This window comes from Phalaenopsis equestris, unplaced genomic scaffold (assembly GCF_001263595.1).
Source record: "Phalaenopsis equestris unplaced genomic scaffold, ASM126359v1 Scaffold000006, whole genome shotgun sequence".
NCBI classification, from domain to species: Eukaryota; Viridiplantae; Streptophyta; class Magnoliopsida; order Asparagales; family Orchidaceae; genus Phalaenopsis; species Phalaenopsis equestris.
Window position 1 is genome coordinate 1,252,788 of NW_018164448.1, and position 13,275 is coordinate 1,266,062.

General features: G+C 34.0%; 1 protein-coding gene across 1 annotated transcript in view; it reads right to left on the reverse strand.

The window, feature by feature from the left end:
- Positions 1–2,176: 2,176 nt before the first annotated feature.
- Positions 2,177–13,275, reverse strand: part of LOC110018207 (imidazole glycerol phosphate synthase hisHF, chloroplastic) — a 38,696-nt gene continuing 27,597 nt past the window's right edge. Inside the window, exons 13-19 of the mRNA XM_020715452.1 lie at positions 4,973–5,081; positions 4,846–4,899; positions 4,566–4,653; positions 4,418–4,455; positions 4,145–4,250; positions 3,507–3,673; positions 2,177–2,536 (exon numbers count right to left, since the gene is read on the reverse strand). Coding sequence (XP_020571111.1) covers positions 2,477–2,536; positions 3,507–3,673; positions 4,145–4,250; positions 4,418–4,455; positions 4,566–4,653; positions 4,846–4,899; positions 4,973–5,081 — 622 coding nt within the window. The 3' untranslated portion in view covers positions 2,177–2,476. The remainder of the gene's footprint in view (positions 2,537–3,506; positions 3,674–4,144; positions 4,251–4,417; positions 4,456–4,565; positions 4,654–4,845; positions 4,900–4,972; positions 5,082–13,275) is intronic.

Here is a 13,275-nt window from a genome sequence, read left to right on the forward strand (position 1 = left end):
TTGATTTAACTTTGGAGTTCCTGATAATTTTTTAACCCAACCATTACACTAAAAGGCGCCTTGATGTATATGAGTTCAGATTCATTCTATTTTTAAAAAGATTTCTAATGTCTCTCACTTAAGTAACTAAAGTCATCGTCAGTTTTCTTAACTTAGAATCATAAAAATAATAAATATTTCTATCTTCATACTACTGTGACGCTTTGGTATCGTATGTAATAGCCCAAACCCTTACCTATGGATTCATTGTTTGTTTCAGTTTAATGACCATTCAATTTAGTCCAACTAGTATAACTTCCGAGGAGATCATCCATACTTAAAGTGCTCTCGCACAAGCACATTTAACTTTGGAGTTCTTAATAAAATTCCAACCATTTCACCAAACAGTGTCATGATATTTAAGTGTTCAACTTCATTCTTCTTAAGGGGTTTCACACTCCAAATAAGGCAACACTTAAAAATGGGCTCAGGTCAATTAATAATGATCAATTCTCTAAAAAGATGTGAAATTGTAAATATATAATATTTTATCATACCTAAAGTTTTGGGTCTAAATATTCAATTTTACTGGATATAAGATATCTTATTTGAGCATAAGGTGTTTTACTCTGATATAAACTAATATAAGGTGATCACTTAAGTACGAGATGTTTGCATCAGGAATAAAATTCATAAAATCACTTATTTAGTGCATCTTTCATGGTGATAAATAATAAATTTATATTTAGTCGCATGTGACAGGTAATGCAACTGTATTTTAAATGTAAATTTATTTGAGTATGGTATTATTCTTGAAATAATGCTACAATCTCCAAACAATTCCACACACACATCAATTGTACCAAATTCATTCTTAACATATATCGAATTTCAGCTACTATACCCTTTTGCAGCCTAATTGTTTTCCCTCAATAGGTAAACTTGTTGCTAGAGAGAAAACAACCTCATTTTGTTCTTGTTCTCTCCATCCATGGATTGATCAATAACTAGTTTAGAAAAAGAAAAGACAAGCATAGATAGCTTACGATGAGTCTCCTAAAGTTGTTGAATGTTGTTTAAACATCTAGCAATTGTTAAAGAGAGCATTGGAATCAAGGAATCATGGAAAGAAGAGGATGAATGCTAGATTTTTTAGGTGTGGATTGAAGGAAGAGAGTTTATTGCTTTATTCTTATGCTCAATGAAATTCGAAAAGGCCATACTTAAGGGAGGCATTAAATACATTATAAAGAAAGAAAGAAAAAGTATCCTACCCACCTATGATATTTAGCTCGTCATATTAGAAAAGGCACATAACCCACTTAAGAAATAAAATAAAGAGAGAGAAAATGCTAGAAGAGAAAATACCATTCTTTCTAAATGCCATCCTTTTAAACACTATTACATATATATGAAGACCTTCTCAGAATTGAAACCACTGAATTAAGAAAAGATAATAGCAAAAAAAAATTCTAATAATAAAAAATAGCAAATTTGTAACCACACATGGTAGTATAACTTAATATATGTAAGTGGTAGCATACTTCCTTGCATAAACATCATAATAGGCCGTCCCTACATCTATTGAACTCAACATAAATGAATGAATTTGTATATTAGCTTCAATAGGAGATTGGTATGCTTATATATAGATGTTGAGGTGGGAGATGTGAGTAGATCAAGAGGTAGATTTATAATGTAGGCATTATATTTAATACACTTGAGTACAAACAAAATGCCCACATTTATGTGAACTCAAGTTGGAAAAGATGTCATGTTCAGATCATTCCCTGAGCATTCTAACCATAACGAGGTCGACGGGATCAAACACCTTGTACTGTTTATGATTATAAGCATGTTTTTTGTAATTACATTTGGAAGTTGTTGATCCAGATTGAATTTCTTGAAGTAGGAGGGTAGTGAAGTCTTGCTCTTATATTTGGGTAATACAATATCCATTGTATGATTAAGTATTTTTATATAAATGATGCTAAAGGGACTTTTTCCTATCGAATTGTTAAACAGTGAATTATATGCAAGTTATCTCAAAATGATATCCTATTGTTTCGGATGGTCTTGAACAAGGTTCTGGATTATATTCCAAAAGGTGTAGTTGGCAACTTTGATCTGCCTATCTATTTGCACGTAATAAGCAATACGTAACTGAAGAGTTGTCAACAAACATTACAATTTTTTTTTTTCAAAAATAACTGTAACATAGCAAATCTAAAAAGACAAACTGCGACACCATCAACATCTTTCTAACAACAATTTCCAACATGTTACACCATCAACAGCTTTCTGACAGCAGTTTTCTTATAAGGCAGCTTCACAACCACTTCTTCAAAAAGCATCAGCTACCCCAAACATACCCTTAGTAATTTGTCAACACAATAAAAAAGAATTCAATGATGCGAAAATCACTTTTATAACAATAGGAGGCAAAATATGAAACCCCTTGTCCTAAAAAGTTAAACGCTGTGCTGCATCCAAAACATTACAACCGGACTTCTATTCCTTTCTCTAGCAAATGCTTTTTGACAGATAAAATCAGCACCTGCACGCAGAAACAATACTGTGCTGATATTTTCTTTAACAACTAAATTTTATATATTTACAAAAAATTGCAATCAAAATGCCTTTTTTCATCAAAATACCACTAAAATCTTAAAGATCACATGCCATCAACCTCCATTCTTTAAATACTTGATTATTTTGTTATATCTCACGTAAGTTCATGAACATAGTAGTTCATGTTTAATAATAATAATAAGGGATATTAAATACCACAAGATTCTTATATATTTACATTTCAACTTCTTAACTTTAATATTTACAAATACACCGCTCAAATTTTTAATATCATATCAAAAATACCACTATTGACAACCTCTTAAAAATAAAATGCATATTTTCATGCATAGGCATAGAACACCGAAGCGATATAAAATTCAATATCAAACTTTAGGTGTTAGATGTGTATAAGCATAAGAATTGTGTGGTATGCAACCAAATTTCCCAAATAATAATAAGATTTACAAACATACCACTAAATTCCTAGGTATTTACATATATAACATCTAAACTTCAATTTTTACATACATACCGCTTCACATATGCATGAAAAAGTGTATTTCACTTATCAAAAGTTAAAATGGTGGCATTTTTATATGAGTCGAAAGAATTCTTGGTATAAATGTAAAAAAGCAAAGCTTGGGTGTTAGATACGTAAATGGATATGAATTGGGTGGTATGTATGTAATAATGTAAATGCCCCTAATAATAATTGATTCCCAATCAAAGCAAACTTTAGAAGCTCAATAAAATACTTCAGTGGAAATTTTTCTTTCAAAAAATGGAATGAAGAGAGATATTACACTAACTGCTCTCATCTTTATAAGGTAGATTCTGCTTTTCACGAAACTTGAAATTTAAAACAATAATAAAGTAAGGATTGAGTGGCTTACTAAATAGTCTCGTTCTGGGTGCTACAATGATGAACAAGATTTTAAGAATGCGAGGCATACCTCTCTGCGATGAAAAATGCCGGCTGCGAGTGCACCTGAAGCACTTGTCTTCTGAAACACTTCAGAGAAGTGCTGAACAGCACCAGCTCCACTGCTTGCAATTACAGGAATACTAACAGCATCACTAATCAATTTGATCAGCTCTATGTCAAAACCTTCTCCTTGGCCTGTAAAATCAACAGCTTCAAAGCATTATCTTCCAATTTTATATCAATCAACAATGCAAATAAGTATCTAAAAGCCAATATTCTACTCTAAGATCTACTCAACTTCAAGCTATTATCTATCTATTACTAGATTATAAACCCTACGATGATGTTTCTCAAATCCAAACCGCAAAATCTGGATGCATTTGCAAATTGTATGATCCAAATGAGAGTAGTGAAACCATAAATTTGCTTCTTTGAACTCAATTTAGGCAAGTACATCTTTCAAACGCATCCTAAGGCTTTGTCTGAATTGAACGATGGTAAAAAAAGAGAATGAACACAAGCTATTTGTGAGTTAATTGTGAATAAAAAACTAATGATGTGAGATATTCAACTCTTTATTTAACTTCCAGGAGTAAAATTCCTAACAACCAACTAATCCAAAAGCAGTGTTGCAAATTAGAATAAAATTTCATGAAAGTAGAATACCATCACAGTCAATGCAATTGAGTAATATTTCTCCAGCTCCAAGTTCTTCCACAGCTTTTGCAACCTCATAAGCTCCAATGGGTCGTCCCTCGCGTCCGCCATTAACCTGGAGTGATTCCATCAAGACTCATTTAAAAGAGTCCACCTCCATGACAAACACAGCTTCATGACGAGATAGTGATGTATATGCTACGGAAATTTCTTCAATACAGAACTACCTTAAATAAGAAAACAAATATATTTGGAATAAAACTATCAATCAAAAAGGCTCACCGTGCATTGATACCACGCATAATGTTCTCCATCTGGGCCTAAAGTTGACATTAGAAGAAGCCAAACAAGTATAATTTCAGATCAAGATTTGCAAATTGTAGAGAGAAGTGGCAGCCAGATGAATTTCAGATCACTATGAAAGTTATACCTGGATTCCTAAGCTTTACAGTTTTAAATTCAACTTCTTCAGGAGTCTTGATGTATATTCTACGAGGATCTATACTTACCACCACAGCCTGAAATTATAAAAAGAAAAAATTAGTAATCGTCAATTTTGTACAATATCATTTATTTTCAACAAACATCTTATTACGCTTATGATTATCAGATCTATAATACTATAACAAAGTGGGACATTATAGGATGATAAACCGGGTAACAATATCATTATTCAAACATTCAAGTAGTTGAGAAAGAATGATAACAACCTGATTGCCATATACCGCAGAAATCTGCTCTATACTGCTTTTTCCCGTCTTTACCTGAACAGGAGAATACTGACTTTCAGTCGAAAGGCATGAACAACAACAAGCAGGTTTAAACAAAAATACGTACTCCAGTTTTTAAATAGCTCTCTGCAGCGTAAACTGCATCACTTCCAATTGAAATTTTATCTGCACCTGATCTGAAGTATTCCGCTGCTACTTCCAAACTTGAATAGTACCTGAAAAAGAAGAACAACATGATTAAATTTAACGGGACCAAATTTTAACAGTAATTATAAAAATTAGAAATATGAAAATAAGAGAGACCCTGGCTCACATAAGAGCAACTACACTGCAGATTGAAATAATTACAATAGCTTTATCTCACAGAAAAAAAAAAAAAAATGTATGCAACTTTATTGCACCTTTTTGTAATGAAAAACTGCAGATAGTGAAGAAAGGTGACACGCGGTTTAATCATTTGTTAAACTGCAGATAAACTACTCCGATAGCATGACTGTGCACTGATCTGCTTACAAAACAATGATCAGAAAGTTTCTAATCCCAAAGGGCTAGTACATTGCTTCAGCAGCCCTTATTGTTGAAATATCCATATATGATCCATGAATGAGTTGACATCAAGAATCGACATTGGGCGCAAATGTCACATAGATCAAAGATGGATTGTGTAACACCATTTGCTCAAAAAATGGGATGCAACGATGCGTCAAAGCTCCTAAAATGCTTAGAAAAAGTCGCACGACAAAGATGGAGGTTGCTAAATGGGCGACGGAAAGTTGAAATAGATTGAATCAAGTGCCGCTGAAACTGCTAAAATGAATTTCATTTGCAAAATGGACTGCACGAGTTGGTACTAGATATGGAAACTGCCTAGAGAGGATACTTGTATTGTCCAGCTTTCTTGCACTCGACGTCAACACAAATTTGAGGTGACACAGACTGAGATGAGTAACGAAAAATGAAAGATAAGCAATTAATGCACAAATGCTTTATTTCTCTCTATATACATATATTTGATATGATTCTAATAATATAATTAATAATCTTATTAATATTAAAAAAAATTATCCAAGTAGCCATCCACGTCTCATCCATCTCACACCTCTGCTATCACCACCCAGTTCTCCAATCAAATGAAAAAAAAAAAGAAAAGATAAATAAATAAAAGGTCCTAATCTACCCTCAGAACATGCACCATCTGCCAAAATGAACACCTTACACGGTCTCCCGGGTTTAACGCTACATTTTTTAGGAAAAGATTTTGAATTGCTAAGATCTTTTACATTGAAAATCAGAGCATAATTCTGAAAAATAAGTAATAAATAATCAATGTGATTAGCTTTTAACTAACACAAGCCAAAAGAAAACAATGATAGTAGCTTGACTAGCTAGAACCAAATAACAAGTGATTCTTATTCAGAGTTTTGTGCTTAATATAGAACTAACATCGACGGTTATTGTTAATTGAACTATAGTTAACATCAAAGATAAGACCCATCTTAGCTCGGATCTTTTATGATGTTCAAAGAAAACGCTAAGTGATAGGGGTGCTATTGAAATTATCTCCATACCTATCAATCTCAATGAAAGAGGAAGTTCTGTTTTGAGGATCCTTGAAGTGCAGCTTAGAATATCTTCCTTTGAATAAATGCATTTATGCAATGGTACTGCTTTAGTTCGAACCTCAAAATAGTTTCTTGATCATCAAATATCAGGCACAAAACATGTCCATCAAAACTACATTAGAGTTTTGAAGATATTAAAAAGTTGACAGAATGTTGTGATAATCTGCAAAACATTTCTAGCTAGCTGAAAGAAAGAATACCTCAGAAGAATCAATTTCAACTTCAACGAATGTCCGACCGCTAAGACTTTCTCTGTCAAGTCATTTGACAGTGTCTCGGCAATGTCACCCTCCATCACTGTTTACCGAGCGTGACAAATTTAAAGTTAGCCTGAGCTCACAATGAACTAATGTCGTACTGAGTATACTACTACATTTACACTCAAAAGAATCTCATGCCAGTAAAACATAGCCCTAGTCATCTATTCGTGTGATTTGGCCAGTGAGCTCCATAAACAAAGTTGTTATAACCAGAACCCTCTGCTCGAGTGATTTGGTCAAATAGGCTCCACTATATTACGGTCACGATTATAGCCTGTACGTTCTCCAATTAGTTATGCCCTTTTAGTTATGAAGTATAGGTTATACCAGATAAGACAAAAAATATTTTATTAACTAAGGTTAGCTTGAATTAATCTTTTTAGACAAAAGCCCACCTCAGGTCCATAGAGACTCCTTGGACAAAGCAACCCAAGTTTGTTGACAAAAAATATTCTGTAAGGTTGGGTCCTCTACTCCTCAAAATAAGTAGATCAGAAACCATGACAATTTGGGGGATCTCAATCGGGTTCGTTGTCATTCTCTTCAACATCTACTCTTAGCTCACAACGATAAATTTTAACCCAAAATTTAAGTCTATTGCTATTATATGATGAGCAAATCAACACTCCAATAACTAACATTTATTGAAAGTGCTCTATTATTATTGAGAGGGATAATTAACCATATGGGAGTGTGCCTATGAAAAACATCAAACCCAAGATCTTAAATTTCTTACAAAATAAACGTGAAATCTGAGTAATATCCTACTATTGTCTCGCTCGTCTATACGTAAAACTCTCTCCTCTCAGTCATCTTTAAGAGAAAAATTTATTAAGTGTGGAATCCACATGCATGCAGACTTCAGTACAAAATGGTTCTATTTGTTGAATTTTTGAGTTTTCTCAAAAATACAACCAATACAACAATATTGTACTGAAGTTCGCATGCATACATTATCTGCACTAATAATTCCTCTTTCAAGAGAGGGCGAGGTGCAAATTTTTCGGGAACCACACTCATATAGTTAATTCCATAGGTATCCAAGGAGTCAAACTATAAAGTAATAATGCCAACAAAACATGCAAGTCAAAAGACCTGGAACCTTAAGAAAAGGAATAGAAATGCATCATCATGTTTTCCACACAATCATTTGCCTGGAGATATCCCTCAGTACAAGCAGAATAATCACTAGCTACGAAAACAGTAATTAGTAAGAATTAAAAATATTGGCTGTGCATTTCTTTCTTTGAAAAGGCTCAGCTTCTATATTAAGAAAGAATCCATTTGGTTAAAAAACACTTGATGAGATCCTCGATGTTAATCAAGTAATTCAAGCTTGATCAAGCTCCCAGAAGAAAGAAAAAACAAAGGAATAAGAAAAGAGAATTCATTTATTCAATCCATCCTCCCCAAATGGGGTATAAATAGGATACAATACCTGTCTTTAACTAATTTCTATATTAAGCCCATGGTTAACTACTAAACTAATGACAAGTGGGTTCAAATAATTACTCCCCCTCTCACAATGATCTTTGCCCTTTAAAGTACCAAATTAATCAAACGGAGATGGTGGTTATCCAAAAAACTACGATCTCTCAAATGGTTGTACTTGTGTGCGAAAATAACAATAATGGCACTAAAGAAAAGCTTGATCGATAAGCACCTAAGAAAATATTTGGGTACATCCCTTAGTAACCATGAATGTGGTACCTATTTGTCTAGCTACAACTCCTATTGATCAATCGTGTAGACCAGTTAAAGTGACACAGCCTTTTAAACATCTGAATCCTCCATAATCTCTTCATCAGCCAAATTTCGAGCGGTTGGCATCCTATTAAAGATGATCTCCAAGAGCATCTTCAGTGGTTTCAAATGGATAATCATTAATCCCAAAAGAATGTATGGGCAGCGAAGAGGTAGAAGCAAAGACAGGTTTGTGGATCTACATTGGTGGACAATGTGGTTGATCAGTGATGGAAACAGGAAAGTGGCACTTAAATGAAAGGGAGTTGGGTAGTGAGGAGAGACGAGGGGAGGCTTGGAACTGCCAGTTAGCCAGCTGGATTCTTACTACTAGCGAGTGTTATGAGTTTGACGACCAAAATAACAAATTTTCAAGACTTTGTAAATAAAATTTAGATCTAGTTACGGTGAATATCGAATAAATTGGAATCATGGATCGAGGCATCAACAAAAGTATGAGATACAAGAAGGAACAACAAAATTTATTGATGAGAAGAAAAAATGATCTCAACAAAAGTTTTTGACAAGAAGAAAAGATTTCTTGGTGAGGTTGTTGGGTTGCGAATAGAGTGGAGTAAATGGAAAATTACATCATTTTGCACTCGAAGAAATATTTCCTTGAGATATGACAATGAAAAGCGATAATGATGAGCAACAAAATCATGGATTATGAATTTTGCAGAGGAATCTTTTGAGCAAAAATTGTGGATCTAACGAAAACAAGGATCCAAACTTAGAATGATGATATCATGTGCTGATATGATGTGAAACAACATGATACTCTGTGTTCAAAATCAGTGACTATTAATTAAGAACATACAAAAAAAGCACAATCATTGATCCTAATAGAACAATTTGAGCTTATTTAACTCCTAAAAGAAAATTGTAAATTAGATATAAGTAAAAGCAATTCATTCATTCATTTCATCCCATCATCTTCGCCAAATGACATAATTATAGGATACAATACTTAACGTAAACTAATTAAAATAATAACTAACATATTTTTAATTATTAAGCTAATAACAAAAGGCTTCGCATCCCCGCCTCCCTTGAACAAATCCTACAATCTTGTAATAGCAACATAGGTTTTGTGGGATTAATTTCCGATTTGATTTACCATCACAACATTGGTGAAATGTTCATGATGAATATTTTTGCGGTAATTGCTAACACTTACATATACTCCACAAGATGAGTCAATCAAACGCGACGAAAGTGACGAATAATGACTATGACATCATACAATCAAATATGAAAAAAATCATGATCACACTCAAAACCACCCAAAACATCATCAAATTGTAAAAATATGATTGCACGAGAGCATCCAGAATACCAAAACTGCCTAACAGGGATATTCCACAGTTGAAAGGACCAAACATGATGGAAAATGATGGAGCGATGAAGCGACGTGCGTAATTTGAACCTAAATTACCTCGATCGTCGACGAAATTGATCAAATGAACTTCATTACAAAACAGATTATGTGATTGCATCCGGAACATCTAATTCACCTAGAAATGACACCCATATTATTGTGCTTTCACGCGAGTTAACGACACAAAATTTGAGTCGACATGAATTTATAAAGTAAAACAAAAAAAAAAGATGATTGGAGAATAATTACATCTAGATAACTAATATATATATATATAATCTAATCGAGCCTATCCCTACCTACCTACAGCCGCTCCGTTGCGTTCCGAAAATTCAAATGCCTCAACCTCCCTAAAATAAATAATTAGTTAATTAAATGAACGAGAGTTAGGAAGTTTGCCATGAAGTTTTAGGTTAAATTTCTAAAAAGTAAGCGAGCTAACAGATAAGAAATTGCCAAAAGATTTTACATTCCTTTTTGCAAGGACTGTAAGATATGGAGCTCGAGCTTTCCCATGGATGCAAGCCCCTATGATTAATTACCCCTTCCGACAATGGAAGAGCACTTTAAATTAAATTTATTCATTAGGCACTAAGTATTCAGACAACATATAGTAGCAGCATATTTAATTACCCCAACCCTTGCTGACCGCCCTCTAAAGATTAGTACACATCAACCTCTATGATCAACGCCGTCAATTATATCGATTCCGATCAGATGGTCAGAAATATCACCCAAATAAAATGATCAACAACCAAAAAAAGAGAAAATAAGAAAAGGCACACCAATTCTCAATCTAAGGTAGATGTTGCCTTTGACAACTAAATAACAATAGGGTAGCCTCTCTCCAAAAAGAACGAACGGTACTCTAAGTAGTTAAATGGCCGAAGAACATGAATGTGAATTCTGACACAAATATAATAACAAAATAGAATGTCTTGAATATCAAGAGAAGTTGATTTCGAAACTGAATATTCTACTGAGGATCATGGGACTCAAATAAATTTGTTCTCCCTGAGAAATCAAGCTAAATGCTCGTAAAGCGTCAAATCTGATGGAGCTCCCTTTGGTATGGATGATAAAAAGGCATAACCATGTGACCAAAATTAAATCCTCAATCATGGCAGCAATAACATAATACATGTACTCAATCTCTATAGAAAGCTCTACAAATATCTTTGTCAATTCTTTTGCTCGTGACACACCAAATCCAAAAGGGTCGTGCAACGTCAAAGTCTCTCAGTCCAAACTATCCTCATGAGGAAACCGTAAATCTAGATGTCCAATGAGATAGTGGCTCGAGAACACATCAGTAATCTCACCAATCTGTAAACCTGATGAAAATAACTCGGAAATTCTGAAAAAGATTATTGGCAGAACCAACTCAACTCATCTACCCCCGGTAGCAGAATGTTGTGCGCGAAATAACTCTTCATCGGGTGGGATACACCCCTCATAGCAACAACCGACATGAGCAACCTTGATATCGTTTTTAGCTCCCACCATGTGATGTTTGACTATTCTAGATCCATCCATCAAGTGCTTCAGGCAGAATCTCAAACTCAATTACCTAGTCAATCATATGTGATAAAAGTGACAAATGATGATACAATATCACATGATCAAATATGAAAAAAATCATGATCACGCTCCAAGCCACCCAAACCATCATAAAATTGTAATTGATTACACGAGCGCATCTGGGATACCAAAATTGCTTAAGAGATATTCCACAGTTGAAAAAACCAAACATGAAAAAAAAAAATTCGGACCGCCGAAGCGACGGGCGTAATATGAACCCAAATTACATCAATTGTCACCAAAGTTTATCAAACGATCTCCGATCACAAAATGAATTGTGCGAGTGCGTTTAAAACGTCAAATTCACCTTGAAAAGACACTCATAATATCAGGCTTTAATACGAGAGTTGGTAGCATGAATTTAGAAGTGCAAGAAAGAAAAAAATTGGAGAATAATTGCATAGGCATAACCCATATATCAACACACACACACACACACACACACACACATATATATATATATATATATATCATTTAAAAAAAGTAAATCTAATCAATACTATCCCTACTTGCCTACAGTCACCCCGAACTCGCTTTCTCCCCATGGCAGCTTCATCCTTATGTCCCATGCTGCCATTTGCATTAAAAAAAATAAAAATAAAAATAAAAACCTACTCCCTATCAAGTTTCAAGGCAGATCCCCAACTGTCGTTTCTCTCCCACGTGCTTCTTATCCTTCCTTCCCTCATTCTTCTTAATCAAGACGTGCAGCTCTCCACCAAAACCTATATCATAAAGTTCTCATAAAAAAGGATAATCTCTTGGTAGTATATTATCTACTATCTCATCTGACTTCTGAAAATTTGACAAGGAACCTCACGGTAAATTCCCTCATCTCATTCTCTTCATTTCATTTCTCTTTCTTGTTTGAGGGAGATTGGGGTATTTCGAATTTTCGGAACCCACAATAGTAACATATGATAGTTTGTGATTAATGAAAGAGATAATAGCTCGAACTTTAGTTCTTATTCACTAGTTATCTGAAGAAGCATTAAACTATATTTTAGTCATTTTATGCCGACAATAAGCAATAAAACTTCATAAGATCCCAAAGTTATTGTGTTTATGAATAAGCCAGCATCATCCTTACGTAGAATGTGTCAATCAAAATTTTATGCATTTTCATGGTATCAAATTTATCTTAGCTTTTTCGCAACTGTTAAATAGATCAGTTAAGTAATAATGACAAGGGGCATTTACATACATTACTGTCGGTCAACTTTTTCGATTGATTAGATTTATTTGAAAAATATGATATATGAAAATAATTTTTGAGATTTAATTTAAGTATAAAAGATATATAGTTTGAGTTTTAAAAGTAATATGTTTTAATTTTTGAAAAATGAGACCAAATAGATCTCATTAGTCTGATAGTTTGCATAATCGTGTCTGATACCGCGAATACTACACCCTCCCGAGAGATAAATGTAGACCTCAGCGATAGACCCAATCATGCAAACTAAGAGATTTGTGACATCCGTTTGGTCTGCGAATCTTTTATATATGACCGACAAATTCCCCTATTTAATACAAAGATTAAATAGGGTTTATTTTACCTGGGTTCCAAGTTCCCTATAGAGGCAAGCCCCTATAGTTAATTACATCCCAAATGACGGGAGTCATTTGAGAAAACTCTCGATAATGATCAATGGTTCTAGTCTTCAAGAATTCAAAGTTTAGGTTTTCAAGGTAGGACGTGGAAAAAGGCAAGTGAGAGTGGCTCAAATAGGAACAGTTATTTCAAGAGTCCAAATAAAAGAAAAGGTAGGGGATGTCATAGATCCTGAGGAGAATCCTTAGTGACTTCCCAAACTATCCTACT